This window comes from Carassius auratus, chromosome 7 (assembly GCF_003368295.1).
Source record: "Carassius auratus strain Wakin chromosome 7, ASM336829v1, whole genome shotgun sequence".
NCBI lineage: Eukaryota > Metazoa > Chordata > Actinopteri > Cypriniformes > Cyprinidae > Carassius > Carassius auratus.
In genome coordinates, this window is record NC_039249.1 from 13,801,401 (window position 1) to 13,821,673 (window position 20,273).

The 20,273-nt window shown below is 39.0% G+C and overlaps 1 protein-coding gene across 2 annotated transcripts in view; it reads right to left on the bottom strand.

Annotated features, from left to right (window-relative positions):
- Positions 1-3,042: 3,042 nt before the first annotated feature.
- The window catches only part of LOC113106003 (uveal autoantigen with coiled-coil domains and ankyrin repeats protein-like), a 37,420-nt gene continuing 20,189 nt past the window's right edge, over positions 3,043-20,273 (bottom strand). For both annotated transcript variants that reach the window (XM_026267484.1, XM_026267485.1), the window contains exons 3-18: positions 17,172-17,260; positions 16,631-16,695; positions 14,494-14,551; positions 13,989-14,059; positions 13,693-13,799; positions 13,038-13,219; positions 11,933-11,970; positions 10,720-10,827; positions 10,494-10,526; positions 10,218-10,310; positions 10,067-10,097; positions 9,844-9,893; positions 5,810-8,488; positions 5,561-5,713; positions 5,075-5,140; positions 3,043-4,785 (exon numbers count right to left, since the gene is read on the bottom strand). In XM_026267484.1, coding sequence (XP_026123269.1) covers positions 4,714-4,785; positions 5,075-5,140; positions 5,561-5,713; positions 5,810-8,488; positions 9,844-9,893; positions 10,067-10,097; positions 10,218-10,310; positions 10,494-10,526; positions 10,720-10,827; positions 11,933-11,970; positions 13,038-13,219; positions 13,693-13,799; positions 13,989-14,059; positions 14,494-14,551; positions 16,631-16,695; positions 17,172-17,260 — 3,895 coding nt within the window. In that variant the 3' untranslated portion in view covers positions 3,043-4,713. The remainder of the gene's footprint in view (positions 4,786-5,074; positions 5,141-5,560; positions 5,714-5,809; positions 8,489-9,843; positions 9,894-10,066; positions 10,098-10,217; positions 10,311-10,493; positions 10,527-10,719; positions 10,828-11,932; positions 11,971-13,037; positions 13,220-13,692; positions 13,800-13,988; positions 14,060-14,493; positions 14,552-16,630; positions 16,696-17,171; positions 17,261-20,273) is intronic.

Below are 20,273 nucleotides of genomic sequence, written 5' to 3' on the forward strand. Positions count from 1 at the left end.
TATGAAATCAAGGAAGTAAACACTGAAAACTGGGTGCAAAAAGAAAAGACAAGCTGAAGCAAATCACTTGAAGATCAGCAAGAATGGTTCATTAGTTCAATGACATGATTGTGCAACAAAGGCAACTAAAAATGATATATTACAGTGGCGCAGCAATTGGCAGCATATTCCATAAGCAATGTAGCTGTATATATAATATACTGAAAAATATTGCAAGACTGTGTATTGGTTATCACACGATATGAGAGAATTATTTTTGTTTGTGTGTGTGTATTTTGTGCATGCATTTAATATACCATTCATGGTTTGGGGTCAGTTAGGACACTAAATAGACAGTTAAGACTATATTACAAGGATTTATATTTTAAATAAATTCTGTTCTTTTGATCTTTCGGTTCAAAAACCTTGATGATAATAACAAATGTTACAGTTAAAAAAATGGCACCTTTGATATTATATATTTAATTGTGCTTACTCATTTATGATATTTTCATATTTCTACCCACAAATATCCTTCTCAAGAAAATAAGGTACAGAGGGTTTCCTTTGTGGAAGTTGTATTTTTTTTTCTTACATTTGCTAATAATACTAATAATTTAAAATGTCAATCTCAATATGAATATCCACTTTCATCTGCATTATAATTCTGATTCACTGAATTTAGTTGTTTGTGTCTTACTATTTTATAAAATGAAATTGTATACTTTAATTTATTCTCTGCCATTTATTGGTTATATAACATCCAAATAATTATCAGACTTTTATTGTAAGTACATCCTTGAGATATAAAGACTTACAAACTAGTTCCTAAACTCTTCTAAGTCCACCTGAATCAAGTAAACCAGTATTTTCTCCAGTGACTTCGGACCATCGACCAGTCGAGTTCCTTAAAAAATAAAAAAGGCATAACGAAGATGGCCAAAAAAAGAAAAATGGTATGCTCTCCCCACCTTTCCCCTCAATTTACCTCTTAACAAGCCTTTAAAGAACCACAAGCCCACACCGCAGAGCAAGAAAAGCAGTCAAAACCGAACCCTTTATAAAATCAAGAAAGTACATTAGTTGCAGCACTATTTCCAAGCAGCCAACCATCAATTCCGCAGGCTTATTCTGTTAAACCACGGACACAGCCCCATGTGTCAGCTCTTAGCAGACATGTGAAATGCAGTCGATTTTCCATCGAAGCCTGGGGATTATTAAGAGCTTGAGCTTGGAAGAGAGGACAACCACATGTTTCTTGTTGAGCCTGACCGGAAAAAGGGGGAGAAAGTAAAAATGAGTTGATACACAAGGCATTAGTGGTTAACCAAGAGCTAATGAGGGGAAAAAAGAACAACAATGAGCTCAGATGAAACCGTTTAAATGTGCAGTTTAAAATTTCGGCTTTGGAGTACAACACCCCCTCGTGCAAAATTACCTTGCGGTTAAGAAGTCTTAACCGCAAGTTTCAAAAGTCTTTGAAATGTGCTCAACAGTATCGAATTTTTGTACCTCTGTGATCTAATCAACCCTCTGCTGCTTACTGCCGACCCACTCAAACAAGGATGTTTATTTTTAACTTAAACACATTTAATGGAGGTAGATCCCCAAAAGTACAGAACACAACCCAATTGTGTCTTCCCTTGTGCAGAAAAACCCGTCCGTGGATGGATGGAGCCACGGCCTGGCGGTGGTAGTGGGACTCTCCTGTGGCCGGTCCAATAAATCCATTTTTATATATTTTTTCAACCATTTTTCCCCTCATCCCAGGTGTTATATGATGGATGATGAGGTCAGGGAGGTATGGATTACATGGCAAGGATCAGAGAGGAGCTGGGCAGGAGACATGTTGAATCCATCTAGTCCAAATCAGCCCCATCTGTCCCCCAGAGCCCTGTTATCCTATAAATGAACTTTATTGAGGCAACAAAGTGCAGGGACCTCTGCAAAAACATTAAAGGGGTGAGCAGAGGTGACCGATCCAGGGTGGCTAATGAGAAAAGATGGGGGTTTCCATGACATTCTTTTAAAAGCCGCCCGATGATAAGAGGGTGAAACTGATGGGAACGGGATGTGGTGCACATCTGCATTTGTTATTAAACTATTAAAAGGAAAGGTAAGAAAAACTTCAAATGCACACAAAATCAAAAACAGACAGAAAAATAGAAATGGACGCGCAGCACAGATAAAAAGGGAGCAAATTATTCGCCTGACACGTGGAGGGCTCTGTGGTCAAAGTGAGCGTAAATCACGACACAAAGACTACCGACTGAGTAAGCAACCACATTAAAGCAACACAAACAGGGTTGATCCCCCCCGCTCCAATTCTGCCCACCTACCAGGGGGCCAGCAAAACGACAGGGTTCCACTGTGATCCTTACAGACATGATTAATGGTAGAGAGAAAGGGAAAGAGAGGGGAGAGGTTGGAGGATGTCTGGTTCTGCTTATGGTCCTGGAAATGAGATTAAAGGGAAAGCTCCAAACAGATTGAATTGTATTTGCCATAATTGCTGAGAACAGCTTATGCAGGGCAGGCCACAAATAACAGACTCATAAAAACAAGAGACTGCAAGAGGAGGGGAGAGAGGGAGTCAGAGGCAAACTGAGAGCTGTCGTTTCAGCAATCACATACACAAAAAATGTGAAATTAATCAGGTGTGGGACAAGCTTTAAAAATATAGTGGCTGATGTAGATGAAAAGTGACTGATCAAAGCATGCTGAACAAACTAAGATAAGCAAGCAACATGGATTCTGTTCCGCAGTATTACTCTTTTAAGGTGAGTGAGAAATGTAATCACTATGACCTTTATTGGGAGAAAAATATTGCCTTTTCTTTGTATTTGTAAATCTCATTTTGTTTCAAAGATAAGTTAAATGCTAAGGTACAAATAGATGCAAACCACATGAGAAAAAAAGAGCCCTAAATTGGATTTAAAGTAACAACATGTGCGTTCACTTCAAGGAGAGTGAGAGGGGCTGGAATGGTCTGGCAAAAGCAAGGTTCACTTCATGATACTCCGAGACTGCTGGGATTAATCTTAGTCATTTGCACAGAGCCGGTTTAGTCTAAAAGAGGCACTTTTATTGATGTTAGACTCAAAACAAAAGGGAAAACAAATGTCCATGAAGGAGAAACACAGACTAACTGATAATCATAAGAGCACAGTTAGAATGTAATACTAATAAATAATGAAACCATTACAATTAGTCATCCCCAAAAGAGAAAACCAATGGCATCAGTTAATACCTAACAAACCAAATGGCACGATGATGGTGGTATTTTAAAAATAAATTAAAATCAATACTGGAAAGCCATGGTTGGGTGCTCAAATTGATTGGAACTCAAAAGTTAATTTAACAGTTTAGATGAAGGCAAAAAAAAAAAAGATACACAAAATATAGAGTATGTCAGTATACAGTCATGTTCCGAAACCTGGACAGATTATTGTGCCTTTCCATTCCAGTCCTGCTGAATTCTGTAATAGTTACCACAAACGTGATGTTGTTCATTAATCAAAAGTATTACAAAGCCATGTAAAAGGTGATATATCAGATCTGGGAAGCATCAAAAGGGAGAATTCCTAAATGCATCACATTCTCCTACACAAAACCACACATCAAACTTGGCCAGCCAAGTCACACCACTAGATGGCGATATCAGCCAGGATTCAGGACCATGAGGGATAGAGTGTTATGAAAGGCCTCAGTGTTAAACGCTTCGCTCATGAGACGCAGTCTGATGCTGTCACTGCAGAAGCAAAGCAATTTTACATAAACACTTCAGTAAAACAACAAATCCACCGTGAATCACCCAACCCAATAGACACTCACTGACTCAAATACATCACACGTATTTGGAATAAAAAAATCTAGTGTATGGTCATGGGCAAAACTGCTAAAGAAAAGTGTCTGAAGAAGCTGCAGTGGTGTGCTCTGATCTTTTATGATGACTTTGGACCATAACAATTCTGGGACGCTCCAAAACAACTGTGCAAATGACTTTTACTGTGCATTTATGCTCTTACTGTATACTGTATGTGCTTTAACTTACATGTAATATTACTATTGTCTGCCCAGGATATGCCTCTGTGCACACCACTCCACTAAAGCCTGGAAGCTAGTTTCCCTGGTGCTGAAAGATCGACTTCCTCTAACCAGAATATTAGTGTAACCACTGCTGAGGATACAATAACGCTGGACTAAGAACAGAAGATTAAAATCTCTCGTCCCTCATTAATACACTGTACATGTAGCTCAGATCGAGGCTATAAGAGTGGAGGGAGGGAATGTTCTTCTTTAAACTGTAGTTAGGTTATTTCAACATGAAATAAGAAGGTACATGAGACTTAAATCACTGAATGTGCAGTTTACATCTTTACAGCAATCCGCACTTTCCATCACCTCTACAGCATGTAGCAATAGCTTGCCTAGTTAAGCCAGTATGCTTATTTGTGAATAAATCATTATCCATTGCCTCTCATGTCTATGATTTATGTCTTAGGATAAGTAGAAGTATCCTTACTGCTATATCTAGTACTGTCACTAAGCAAATCTATGTTATAGACACAATGTTAGTGTTTACATCGCTCAGCCTAATTAGGACATGTCAAATGTTGCAATATGTGACTTTCTGACCAAAGCATTCCAGAGCAGTATCAAACCGCACTGAGCTGAACGGGAGGTTATGTGTGAATGATGAATTGGAGTCAGTGTAGTCTCAGTGTGCCGAGTTCAACACACAAAGCCTTGTCTCATTCGAATGATCTGCAATAAGGCAGCTTGGACATCTTCATCCATGTGACCCTGAAAGAAAAGAAGTGGCCGGTATTTAGTGACGATACATCCACCTTTAGAATTGCTTCCAGAAACTTCTGTGCAATTACAGGCTATGACCTGTATACTATCACAGTGTATTAATAAAACAGCACTGTTGATCTCTGCATGTCATCCATGGTACAAAGAAAACCATACGCTATAGCGTACCTAAGAGGTTTCAATAAATGACCTTGACATAGGAGCAAAACAGAAGGAACTGCTACTGCAGAAAAGAAAAAGAACCCTTCCCACTCAACTCACATTCACACGCAATTACCTGTGCTGCACTGAGAAGATGAGTTCGATAAATTGAAACCACTTCTCTATGTTGCCTCTCAGCATCCTGTTTAGATAAAAAAAAAAAAAAGAGGATGGTCCATGAGTTGGAAAATTCAGCTTTGACATCACAACTAATGAAATTTTAAAATGTATTAAAATAGTTATTTAAATTGTAATAATATTTAGCACATTTCTTCTTTCAAAAATATGAGCAAAATATTTTGAAAAACAGTGCACTCTTTTGAAATTTAAAATGTATTTTAATTAATTTAAATTAAACATTATTGAAAAAAAAATTTGCATATACTATATCGCTTGAGTAAAACAGACCATTAAATTCAGAATAACATCAAATCTTGGAAGCCCTTCTATCAGTCCCAGTTTCTTATATATTATTAGTATATTATTTAGTCCAAGGTGACGGCATGCCATATTTGTGGGCAATTACAAATAAATCCAGCAGTATGTGCACAGAGCTACTCACAGCCAGCTGCTGCTGGAGGCTCTTGACCTGGGCTTGGAGTGTGTCAATGTGTTGAGTCTGTCTCTTGTTGGGCGTGCTGCCAGCATAAGCCAGCTGGGATAAACCATTCAGAGCCTGTTTTAGCCTTTCAACATCTGCCAGCAGTTCTGTGATCTGAAACGAAAAACACCTCGCTTATAACCAGACAAAATATCAGGCACTTATCGAAAAAGCTCTTCCATGTAACAAATTAGTATATAACAGCCTTACCCGTTTGTCTTTAAGCTCAGTCTGCTCCGTGGATGCCTGAATCCTCTTCTGCAGTTCTCCAATGGTACTCATTGATTCCTCGTATCTCTCCTTCAGATCTCTGATCTCCTTCTCAATAGAGGCACTCTTTACCTGCAAGGCCTCGGTTTCGGTTCTCGCCCTCTTTTCACCCTCCCTAGCCAGAGTCGTTTCCCTGTAAAGGTCCTCATACTGCTCATCCAGTCCTGAAAGCCGATCGCCAAGTTCACGCACCTCCTCCTCCAACTTCTGCTTTTCAGCTCGGAGCAGGGTCACCTGCTCTTCATGGCTGTGGAGGTCATCCAGAGCATGTGTTGCTCTGAGAAGCTCAGTCTGCAGGGTAGCTACGTCCTCAGCCCTCTGCGCACTGTTTTCTTCCTCCTCCCGCAGTGCCAAGCGAAGCTCATTGACCTCACGTTCCAGAGCCTCTCTAACCTGGCTATACTGGGCCTCATCACAGCTCTGACTCTGAAGCTGTTTCTCTAGTTCATGAACACGCTGGACTTCCAGTCTATGAGCTTCATGTAGGCACTTGCACTCCTTTTGCGCCTCCTGCAGGCTGCCACTCAGAGAGCTCTGCATAGCCTCAAACTGCTCCAGATGGATAAACTCACAGTTCAGTTTCTTTTGGAGACTCTGGATCTCAGAGTTACACAATGCATTTTTCTCCTCGAGCTCGGCCCGCTGGATCGTAACCTCTTTATATTGCTGCTCCAGCTCCACCAACTTCAGACTCAGCTCCTCCACCTGGCCCTTGCAGCGATCTTCCACTTCTTTGTACTTCTCATTGGACACAAGCCCCGTCTGAAGTTTCTGCTGCAGATTTGCCATCTCTTCTTTAAATTTTTCGTTCTCCTGCTTTTGGCGTTCTCCTTTGGTCTTTTCGTCATTGTACATATCCTGCATTTTGGCAAGTTTTTCAGCCAAGTCCTTCAAAGCGGTGTTGAAATGCATCTCTTTTTCCTCCATAGCAGTCAACGGAACAAACTTCAACTGCAATGCCTCTTGAATAGTATCCAACTCTTTCTTCTGCGCTTCAACCTCCTCGTGGAGCTTTGATGCACTCTCTTGAGCACACTGGTACTTGGAGTAGGCATCTTGAGCTCTTCCCTCTGCTTCTGATAAAGCTTTGCTCATTGTGCTTCTCAAGATCTCATGTTCCACAAGGCTGATATATTCATTTTCTAACTTGGCCTGCACATTCTCAAACTCCTCCTTCAACCTAGCATTTCCTTCTTTCGCTTTCTTTAACTCCTCGTCCCGAACTCTATAATCATCCCTCAACTTTCCGATTTCAATCTTTGCTTTCTCCAAAGCCTCATTTAACTCCGTCTGCACTCTCTCGTACTCACTCTTTGTAACAAACTCAATGTCAAAGCTCTGCTTCAGTAATGATTTTTCAGCTGCCAAAATCTCAAGTTCATTGACCTTCTCCTGGTATTGATCTTGAAGGCTATTAAGATCTCTTTCCAGTTCTGTGCTGCGTTCTGTGAGTGCAGCCATATCGCTCTCATAACGTTCACAAGGGATGTACATGCTCCTCAAATTGGCAATGTCCTCACAAAGAGAGGTCTTCTCATCCTGCAACCTCTGTAGCTGCTCTTCAGCCCGTTTTCTCTTCTCGGTCTCCTCTGCTAACCTAACCCTCAGCTCCTCCACAGCGAGGCCCATAGACCTCTTCACCTCCTCATGGTTTTCCAAGGTCACAAACTTGGTTTTCATATTGTTGCTGAGCTCCTGCAGCTCTTCTCGGAGCATTTCTCTCTCATCCTCACCTTCCTCCACTTCACATATCAACGACTGACACTTTGTAGTGACGTCTGCAAGTTTCTTCTTTAGGGTTGAGCTTTGCTCCTCCAGAGCAGTCCGGACTCTCTCGTGCTCTTGCAGGGGGACTGTCTGTCGGTCGTCCATTGCACGGTGGAGCTCTGCCACTTCCTCCAGCACACGGTCATAATCTTCCCTTAACTCAGCCAGCTGTAGCTCCTTCTCATCTACAGCATTGGTAAGGAGGTTCTTCATGTTGTCAAACTTCTCTCCTGGAACCATTGAGGTCAACCTGGCATCTGCAGTCTTCACTTGACCCTCCATGTTTAACAGCATCTCCTCCATGTTTTTATGGTCCTCATTCATTGCACTCAGCTCTGCAGTGAGCCTCTCAACCTCCACAGCCAGAAGCCCTTCACTTTTCTTGTACTCCTCCAAAGCTTTCTCACTCTGCTTTAAATGGTTCCTGACCCGTCCAACCTCAGCAGAAGCACCCTCGTACTTTGCCTTCACCTCATTCAGCTGTGCTTTGAGGTCATCAACAACTTGGTTACTGAGATGCTCCTTTACTGCCACCACATGAGCCTGAAGCTGTTTCACCTTTGCCTCGGAGTCTATCATTCGCTTCTGCACATCTCCCATGGCTTCCTCCAGCTCGTGTATCTGCTGATCCGATTCGCGTTTGATGGTCTCACACTTCCTAGTCAGCTCCTCACACTCCTGAGACTTGCATGCTAGAGCCTTTTGGAGGAGACCCACCTCCTCTTGTGCAGCCTCTTGCTGTCTGCGGACAGATTCAAGCTCTTGACCGAGTGTTTCGGGATCACCAGCCACTGTCTGAGACCACTCCAAAGGTCGGGCCACAGACTGAGGGGGTCCTGTAGGCTGCAAGATCTGAATTCAAACACAAGTAGGCATTCATTATTAATCACACAAAACATGCTTACAAATGATCCTAGTGTCTGTGTGTTTTAAGCGGATACTACGCCACAGTGGAAAAGCCTGGAAAGATTTTTTTTCACAGCTTTCCTTTTCCTCTTGACTATTAAAACAAGAAATTTTAACAGCCAGCCTTAAGAGATGAGAAAAATGGAATGGTTCCCATACTTTTTCTCAAATGGGGTCACACTAGGGCTTATAACTTTCAAAGAAAACTTTATCTAGGCCACATCCCAAGTCAGACATGTGATCCTACTTTAATAGGTGCATTTTTTAAAGTGTGCGGTGACCTCTAACACAGGTGAGAGTAAAGATGTCTCTGCTGCTAATGTGACAACAAAATTGCATCCACCACATCTGCCCAAAAGCTGATCCCAGGCACAGTCCGTCCATTTAGAGAATAACACTAATAAATCATAAACCCTTCTGACACTGCAGGCTATGGAGGTTCTGAAATAAAATGAGAGAGAGCATCTTATCTGACTGCCACTGCCTCTCCTAAGCTTAACACCGCTGACACAGCCAGTCTGCTCACTGCATTACTGAACATGAGAAGAAAAAGTAAAAAAAAAACTAAAATGCCAAACCTTGGGTGAAATGACCGGCTCATATGTAAAGCTTGTGCATGCTCAGCAAACCTTTAGAATCAATGCTTGATTTTAAAATTTAAGCTTTGCACTTGAAGTTTGACGCTATTGTTGAACTGCATAAGGAACGTGGGATATCTATATACTGTATGTACATAGAAACAACTGGAATCTGTGTATTTACACAAGTACATACAGAGTAGTAATAATAAACTGTATTTAATGTTAAACTGTTCTTAATGTTAACATGTAAACAGAGTTGAATGTTACAGATAATGCCAATGTTACACATATTAAAGGCATAAAATAAAGACTTACCCTCTTAACATACAAAAAATAAATATATACTTACGACAATAATATATAAACATTTAGACATTTTGGATGTCTTATTATCCAGTGACAGCAATTTTAAATCACAGTAGTCTCATGTTAGCATATAAATGTTAAAGTGACTTGTGTTTTATTACAGTATAAGCTACATTACTGTATAAGACTTTGTTTGTACAAATAAAGAAAATCTTCTGTGGTAACAGACAGCATGCTGTACTTTAACAATAGACTTTTATGTGTATTTAAGGCAAAACTGTATAGATTAAAATCTGTTAGTAGCAGAAAACTGGCATGGGATGAAGCTGGTTTACATCAACATGAAATATAATTAGCTTTTTGTCCTCAGCCGAAATCCCTGGCATTAATGATTTTAAAAGAATTTTTATTCACCTGAGCAGAATCCAGGCTGTGTGACTGTCGCACTAGTACATTGTCTTTTCCTGCAGAGAAAAAAGATCCCAAAATGAAACACACCTTTATTCACAGAAAAAAAATATTTTCTGACATCCCTACACTGAACATTCCTTCAACATCAGTACACTATTTATACTGAGGTCTCTAATATCAGAAGAGTCGTCAGTCTAAAGATGCAAACTTTAAAAGACAAAATCACCTTTGATCACAGACTGGCCAGGGTAATCTCCCTGTAAAATAAACACATGCAGATTTATTCATCATTCCATCAAACTTTGATCACAAACTGCTGGATCTGGAGTTAATGAGCAGCAATCCTTGATGAACACATTGCAAATATTTTTACTGACCAAATGGCTCCGCTGCTGGACTCTCACAGTCTCCATGGCCCTGGCTCCTTCCTCCTTCTCTTTGGCAGAAAGTAAACGCTTCAGCTGCTCTCTCTGGTGTACAAAACACAAACTCATGAATATTCAATAGCAACTAACACCAAACCTTAATAAAAAAAATAAAAAAATCCATAAATAGTAAATACTATGACAGAAGTGGGATGAAGAGATGAAAATTAGAATAGACAATGTCATTGGGACAGAAGGAAACCATTTCCAGAACAACACACTAATTACCTCCTTGTGAATGTCCTCCACTGTTGACTTTTCCTTAGAAAGAGAGAGAACATTTGACAAAAGATATCTATAGAACTATACTGCAATAGAAATATACAGCAACCTGCTCAGAAGAATTGATAAAATTGCCACGTACAAGTATTTTGGCTGAAAATGATGAAAAACACCCATATGAGGCGCAGGCTTTCAAATAAATTGGCCAATCACAAAACTCCTGAAGAAATACCTGACTGAGTTGCTGCTGAAGCATGTTAACTTTATCGAGCAGTGTTCTCTGTTCCTGGTGGAACTTCTTTAGTGTGTCCTGTTGACTCTCATTCTTTTTCTCCAAATCCTGGAAAACACAAACATTCACATAGACGATTGCTCACACATTTGTATTAATATATAGTTTGTAATGCAAAAAAAAAAAAAAAAAAAAAAAAAAAAGTCTATGATAAATGTCTTATAACCCCTTATAATTAATAAACAATTCATCTAAAGAATGTGTAAGGAACATGTAAATGGCACACAATAAAACAAGTCCAGGTCTTATACTAACAAACAATGGTGAACAAACTATAAACAAAGAACAAGAACATTTTACTGGCAATGTCATACTGTCATAGATTTGACTGGACCTCATCTGTATGATCTTATCATGGTTAGAGGCTTCAGAAACCATCTCAACAGATTGCAAGGGACGCAGAAAATAAAATGTACAAATTACTTTTTAATCTAATTGTAGAGCCAAAGACCCCCTTAATCAGTGAAGGGTTTTTGAGTCTGAAAAGAAAACGAACTTATTAAATTATAAACTATATGAGCGGGCTGCAGTTTATTTCCACCATTGTCACTGATTTTTACGGTCTGACCTTAAAAGCACATTAATTGCCTTCAAAGCATTTTACAAATTAGAAAATTATGACTTGCTAAGATAAGTGAACTTCAGGAGGATAAAAAAAAGCTTAAATTATAAAAAAGCGCTGAATGTGGTTCTTTTAGAGAAAAATATATATATAGTGTACTTCATTCATTGAACACTGGGTGGCAGTAGTGCGTAAAAGTTTCTACAGCACTGCAGTCTCTAATGCAGGTACAGTCAGACTATGGTTTGAGATAAGGAATTCTATTAGATTAAAATAATTTATTTTCCTTTTAATATGGTAGATGCACAAGTGCTGAAATGAGAAAAACTAAATTGCGTTCTCTTCACATCAATCATAAATTCCATTTATATTATTCCAGACTCGGTGCTCTAGATAGCTTCAGTGAAATTACAAAGGAATAAATGCAGCCGTTTTCGGTGCAGTATGCTAATTGGTTATGTTTTGGAGTAAGCAATAAAAGGAAAGATTTTAACCTTTTGTGATTAAGTTTAATCTGTATATTATGTTTCTTAAAATCTCATCTGAAGAGAGTTGCTCAGAAAGAAGTGAAGGTGAAAATGTTGTGTATACCTGTCTCTTTTTTTGCTCTATCTTGGCAGCCTCTTTTGCTGTGAATACAAATGAGTAAATGATTAAATAGCAATTCATGAAACGACCAGAAAAAAAATAAACAAATAAATACAGGAGAATTGAGATGTTTTTCCCCCTCAGGAGTTATGGTATGTATAAACGCTTCTTTTTTACTCTGAAGTATGAAGCTGAGAGGAACGGTTCTACACTCTTCTTAGGAAGTGTGTGCATAAGCTCTTGGGGCTTTGATCTCTATAACCTTATTACCTGATAAAGCCCTATTCACACCAAAAGTGATGCAACAAAGCAATGCGAAGAGCAGGGGAAAAACGGATAAAAAAATCTGATGAAAAGTTGCATTCAACTGATTTACACCAAGAAAGGCAGACATTTTCATCAGCCTCTTTGTGAAAAGTTTTAATATTAAATAAAAAAAACTTTACTTAAATGCAAAGGATAATGAAATGGAACAATGGAAGTAATGAGGTGATAAAGGAATATCTGGTTCCTATGAAAATAGTGGTCTGTGCCAGAAATTGCTTGGCAAATCACTTCTTTTTCGCTCTGCACGGAGTGCTTTTTCATCGACAAAAAGCTTGGACTGTGAAACTGCAGTGAAGGACTGCATTATAACCTGCTTGATTTTGCCCCTTTTTATTTTCAATTTAAAATGTGAGATTCCTCTACTAAACTGACCTCTTATACTTTCTTTCTTACTTACATTACTGAATGTCCAGTATATTAGATTGCAGACTTTTATCTGTTTTGATGTGACAAACTGATGCAAATAATAAAATGTAACCAACCATAAAATTGTTTGTACAATCCAACTCGATCTCTGGACTAGTTTAACGGTCACCTTGTAATATGGCTAATATGAATACCATTTTTTGGTCCAGTATTTGTTATTTGGACCAGTGATTCATGTTGTTGCTCATGAATTTACAAAATCTGCCAATTCAGTTCATGTCAAGAATTTTACACCCTGTTGTCCCAATGCAGTTTGAGGTACATTTCAATTCATTGCAATTTAAGCACTGCTCTAATGCTCCAACACTGCAGACATATGAGAGAGAGAGATCATAAAAACAAGATGCAACAAAACCTTTTGTGGCACTGTCCAGATAACTCTTGACCAGAGAGAAAAGCTCCTGGTTTTTGCTGAGCCGTGCATAGTGATAACTGTCATGGCCGGAACCATCCACAGCTGTGACGTCAGCACCGTGTTTCAACAAAACGTCCACAGCATCCTTACAAGCATACTCGCAGCCCAGAATCAATGCTGTTCTGAGTGAACAAACAAAAACACAAACACATTTTCAATATGACCAAGTGACATCAAAATATTACATTTAAAAATGCTTCTGTGAACTATTAGGACAAGAATAAAACTAATACATTTGGTATATCCTTCTATTCACCTTTTATTTCAACATGAAAGAAAGCTATTCCATGAAATCGTGAGATTTCAGATTCATTAGCCGCTTTAGATCAGTAACTAGAAGAATAATAATGCAGAGTTAAATTGCTCATGCTACAAACTATTATGCATGACAAATTAAGCAATTATGCTAAGAATAATGCCAATTTGCATTATCAATCAGCTAAAATAACTGAAAGCATCCGATATCCAAAGGGGAAAAAAAGGGGGATAAAATCTAAGGAGATCTCAGAAAATTCACTAGCTGGATAAAAACACAGCAGGGCAAGAAAAGAGGCAATAAAAACCAATTACTGAGAAATATGAATGTGATATTTACTTGTTCTGTTTGTCTCGGACTGTGATGTCACTTCCTCGATCTAACAGCAGCTGACAGATGTGTGGATGACACATTTGAGTGGCAAGCACCAATGGAGTCCGACCATCCTATAAACACACATAAAAGTGCACATTTGCATCAACTCAAACCAAAAAAAAAAAAAAAAAACATTTTTAAAAAAGCATTTGAAGATAAAGTACATTTGAGGGGAAATAAAAATACAGAACATTTGTCCAGGGAAAAAGAATGAGATGACATAAAGAAAGAAATATCCCACAAGCCACATATTAACTCACAAAGTCGCTGACATTAACTGATGCCCCACTGTCACAGAGCAGCTTCACACTGGAGGAGCAGCCGGCCATAACTGAAAAGACAAACAATAATCATTTTTCCATAACATTTCCCCCAAGCATGCGAATTAGATTCAGTAGACTCATCTGATATCACACTCAAACACACAGACAAAAAAAGAATAAATAAATCTAAAACCTCCACTGGGCACGGAGTAAGAGCAAGAGCTCTAAATCTTACATGAAAGCCTTCTGAGGGAAGGAAAATAAGCCTGTGAACTACATCTTATTGATTATGACTGCTGCTGCCTCAAAGAATCACATTCAGTGTTCATCCACTACCCTTTCCATCTCTGCTTCACCACTTGTTGTAGAAGAAAGTGGAAAAAGAAGGAATGAAAGAGCAAAAAAATGGAGGGAGCAGGAAACCCCCAAGTTAGGTGGAAGAGAGAGGACTGCAGAGTTCAACTCCAACAAAATCTCAAAATGTCCAAAGCTTTTTGCTTACCAGCATCATGCAAGGCTGTTCTTCCCTGCAGGTCCACGTTTCCCACCGGGCAATTGTGCTGAAACATAAAACACTCGTCACACTCACAGTCACTCCATTCACAAACACTTCATGGACTACAAGCTTTAAAAGGTCAGAGGATGAGTCTAAACGTTCGGAAACATCCTTCATGACTGGCTGCTCCTAAACAGATGAACACAAAAACCAAGAACGCACCAGAATGACATGGGGGTGTGAGAGTCTAATTCAACGCTTTGAAATAATTCTGGACCTGAGAAGTGAAACCAGGTCGAGCAAAGGAGTGTTGCTAAGATACTGGCCTCGGTGGTCTTCAGCCCCACCACCCCCTGTGCCCTCATTTCTAAAATCTCTTTCACTCTCTCCATATTCCACTGTCTGTCCTACTTTCTCGAGCCCCATACCTTCTCCGCCTCTTTTTTTGCTACCTCTAACAAAACAACTCCTCTGACTTCAGTCACTATAAAAACCTGTTATGCTCTAGCAACAGCCTCCAAAACCAGTAGCGAGGTCACATGGTCTTGCTGGCTAACTGTGTCCTGGGTAACTCTATCTGATGGGCTCTAGGAGCCAGTCTCAGATTGCACATGATGATGGCATAGAAATATAGACTGCAGGTTACAGTACGGGCAGCCTGTCAACACTGCAGACACCCGGGAAAATGTTGTTCGAATAACAGCACACAGTCATGACACTTAAGGTGGATTACGCTTCATATCAGCTGTCAGTGATTTCAAAGGCAAGCAACAGACAATAACTAAAATTAATTTTTACATAATGAGTCGAGTCAGATTTTTCTCATTTTGCTCCCTGGGGTACAAAGTAATTAACACAAACAAGTCACTGAGACAAAGACGCTGTTGTTGGAGTCATCAACAAGCACGTCATAGGAATCATTTCCGATCTTAATTAGCTCAAGCGCCATCACTCACATCGGCACAGAGACAGAGTTTTACCCTCTTGCAAAATGTGTTTGTGCATTAATTGAGTGAAATTAAGCGGCGTATCTGTAAACAAGATCTGCTCGATTTGCCTTCAAACAGCATCATTTTCTCATTATCAGGATGTCAGGTTCAGTGTTATGCAACTGAGTTCAGGTCATTGCTTTATTTTCTACACATTGTTTATGAGCCTGTGGGCTGAAGTAAGCTCACTAATAGCATTAAAGGTTAGCAAGCAAACTGAAAAATCGATTTTGCAGTACTTCCTTGAACACACAGATGACAATGAAGCAGGGCTGGGTACAGGCCAATGATATAGTACACAAAATCAGAAAACATACTCTTCAATAAGCCTAAAACTGTATTTTTTTTTTTCAGAAATGATATGCATTGTGAATGTCTTTACCATTTCAAAAAAATGTTTACTTTGAACTTTCTATTCAAAAATCCTACAAAAAGCATTTCAGTCTTTGCAAAAATATTAAGCAGCATAACTACCTTGAGTTATGGTAAGTGATGTTTCTTAAGCACCAAATCTTTGACATCACTGGGAATAATTACACATACAAAAGCAAACATTTCACAGTGGTACTATATTTTGGTGCATGCAGATCAAATAAATACAGTTGGTGAGACTTCAAAAACATTAAAAATCTTACCAGCTTTTGAATTGAGGTTCATTGCTACTGTATATAACAATATATTTGGAAGATATTCAGGGCGAGGTCAGATGAGAGATTCAGAGAACGTCTCTTCTCTGTTGTTTAATACTGCATCTCAATGATACAGCTTTGACTGTGCTAAAAAATGCTGGTCAGAAAGTGCCTAATTGAACTTCAGGGAATGATACAAGTCATAAATCATATAAACCTCATAAGAAAAATAGTGATGTATCGACACAATATAAGGAGAAAACCTGGGCACATTGATACAAGAATGAATCGGCACAGCCCTATAATGGAGGCCGTAAATAATCCTTTCTGAAGTTCCTCTCATCATCAAAGTCCTCAGAAAACCTCATATCTACTCTTCAAAACCTTTCCTTCACATCAAAAAGAGGATACAATAGAGCAGAAATTGTCTGGCTTTACAAGAAAAAAAAAAAAAAAAGAGTACAAAAATACCTCGTGTTTCTAGCCATTCCTTAAAACTGTATTGATTGTGAAAAGCAGCTTTACCTGGAGTAGTTTCTGCACACATAGCGACTGGGCATTTCTGGCTGCCAGGTGTAAGGCATTTTTTCCTACAGGAACAAAACAACAAATCAATTGGAGCCATTAGACAACAAACCAATCTGAACCAGTCTCCCTTTAGAGACAGATGTCAACAGCAGGAGTCTGACTAAAATGTTCCACATCCATTCCTGTTTTACATCAAACAGTTCTTCTCTACATATCATTTGACAGTGACATTTTTATGGCTTATACCTCTATAAAGGATTTCCAGAGTAACCGCATTCTCTGGTGAAAAATGTGTTGCTATATCATTAACATTTAAAGAGAGAAATTCTCCCGAAATACTTTTAATGAATTCTGAAACATGTCCGTTCCTCAATTTGGACAGTGTGACAGAGAGTAATGACTATTTTGTACATTATCCCTTTAGTAAGCAACCGGACAGAGCGTTTTACTCCCCATAAAAGTACATTTAAGAGACACATTTTATCATTATATGTGTTCCTTGGTATTCAAACTCACCCATCTAGAGCAAAACCCTCACCTGTGGCATCGGTGGCTGTGACATCCACACCGTGATTAAGAATGAGGTTCAGGCAGTCGAGATGTCCTCTGGTGGCAGCAAGATGGAAGCTGAAGAGAAAGGAGCAGAAACGGGAGAAAGGGTTAAACTTGTGTCGAGGGCATTATCACCATCATCAGCATTCTAGAGACGGAAAGGACTACCATCAAGAGAAATTCAACTCTGTCTCTCAAATGCTTCTGCACACAAAACTCCTAACTTTACATTACATAACCATACTTTTTATTCATACATGCAGTGCCTAATGTAAACATACTTCCATTATCAAAATGCTGGCCAAGATAATGTCCATATTTAATGCATTCACTTTCACTTCGTACTTCATATGCAAGATGCCAAACTGATAAAAAGCAGCACTTTTTAGTGCTCGGTTTAAAGCGGTGAGAATGTCTCCGAGACAAGTTGTAAAGAGAGCCATGCAGATTTTCACCTGTGTTTGTAAAGTGTTATTTTAGACCGTGTTGATGGTGAGAATCCAAACATGTAGACAGGCCTTTGACCTGAAGATTGACAGGTGAAATTGTGGACACAATTTCCACACACTGGCCTAAACAACAACCACCCATGGTGTAATGGATGGGTGGCAATTAGTTGTTGTTAAAATTAAGGACAGAGAATAGGTCTTGTGTTTTATCCGTTTCAGCGATGTGGTGGTTCATCCCAATCCTTAGTGTGTATCACTTTCTGAAACTTTATTTTTATGAAAATTCATACAACATTAGTTGCGTTATAGTCACTGTGTAAGTCATCAAAACAACATTGTTCCACTACTACAGTATATGATGTTTTCAAATTTAATCTAAATTTAAATTAATACAATTTCCAGGGAAGTCAAAGGGGAGACACAGCTCATTGCTCTACAGGTTCCTCCAAATATGATTTCATAACTAAAAATGACTAAACATTTTATTAGGTATATGGAAAGAAGGTGAATGTTATAATAGTAAGTGACCCTCATTAGAGGAGACTGAAGGGCTCAGATGGTCATGAAGACCCAGACATGTCATTCTAGCTTGGCTCCAACTCCTTGGCTGACTCGCATATCTGTGGCTTCAAGATACTTTATGTATTTTTAGAGGTGCTAGAGAGGTGGGACGGGGGGCCAGTTTGAATTCAAAACAAGAGTTTTGAATGCTGTACTAGTCTGTCACTAGAGTCTCTGCAATTCAGCAAAAGCCATTTCAATGCATAAAAGTATCTGATAAGTGTGGAATGCATTAGGAATTTTAATACTTTGCTGAACGCAAGGCTCATTCTTAAAATTTTGCTGCTACAATAGGGCTTTAAAGTTGACATCTGTCAATGGTGAACAAACTGAACATTTTTTACTAGTCATAAATATTCTTACTAATCAAGCATCTTCAAAATAATAATAATAGCATTTTGAAACATTTTGAACAGTTTAAAACTATTTAAATTACAAAAACAAATCATTTTACCATTTTAGCTAACAATAACACAAAACCATTTAGAATTTGATTTCCTAACAAAGTTACTGGCCAACTTCAATTTCACTCTCATTGGGGATTTGCAAAGTGTTAATTACAAACTGTGTGTGTATAGCCTACATATATTATAAACTGGGTGTGTTAAAGAAACAAAAGACTAATGCCACAGCAGGAAGGCTTGGTCTGTTTCCTGTGAGCTAACCATGTATTAGCAAGCTTCCATCAAGCAGGTGTATTTCATTCCATACTCTTATTTAAAGATAGAAAAACACAGAAATCTGCTCATTTTCATCTGCCCACAAAGCAAAAATGCTGGCCTAATGCAGGTTACCAATTAACTTACCAGAACTACTGGATTACGCCCTACAAGCCCTGTGGTCCGCCCTCCCTGGGGGCTATTCTGACCAGTAAGGGAAATAACAGGCTTGAAATGCAGTCTGCATGTGGGGTCCTGCTATATACGACCAGAGGATTTCCATAAATCCAACATTTGACCTGTGTATTCCACTTGACTATGCACAAAGGCTACATATTACCATGTCCAGGTCATCTGGTAGTCATTATGGCACACTGACGTCCGCAAGCATGTTTCATATAACAGGCTGGTGTTTATTAATTGAGCTCTGTTACACTATAACACCAACCCGGCGACTGCGACGGTGTCCGATGCTCTTGATTTAGTCCTGAGAAATTCTAGCACCTTATTACAAGTCAAGCTCCTATCCACCCAACAGGGCAAGAAGAATCTCACACTATGACAAAAATACCCAAAGGGGAACCTTATGGCTTTAAATGAGGGAAAGAATCAAATCTGTGGTTAAATCAAGCTGAAATGTGTCTGTTTATGCCCTACATAGACCCTGTCAAGCCAATAAAAACATCAGGGATTGATGGGAGGCCAACTAGGCTTTCTAAAACAGGAAAAGACACAGTTGATCCACCAGTGTTGGAGTCTACTGTGCGGCCATGTAATAATGTAGAACATCACTCAGTGTGATATTGAATAACGGGGTTCAACAATTTAACTCTGACCCCAAATACTTTCCTGCATTTATCCCGAAATAAAAAGGCATCATCTAAAGGTCTCCAGACTCGGAACTTCCAGAAGAAGATTGAGTAAGCAGTTAACATGACAGATTAGGAAAGAAAAACTTCTAGATACTAAATTTAGTCAGTGTACACAAGCATTGATTTATTCACTGAAGACGTACTTCCAGCCCAGGAGGCCCAGGCTGTTCCGGACTTTTCTGGTTTGTGCCGGGTCAAGCATCTCCAACCACAACATGTTTTCCCATTTTTACTCAAATTCTTGTTCAGGCACAAAATGCTTCAGTCCGGACTGGACAAAAACATAGGGCCGATGAGTGAGACTATAAATACCAAAGTATGAACAAAAGCATAAAACCAAGCATAAATGAATAAACAAACAGGACTCCTCAAATTTAAAAAGTGCTAATGAAGTGATAACCAGTCTGATGCATGATAAAGCTGTGAACTATATTGAAAGCAGAGTTTGATATCATTATATAGCAGGGATCCAAAGACATTTAAGTCAAAAAATATTTTTTTCCTATAATAAAAATCTTACTGTTATAATACCATTGTGCCTAAATAT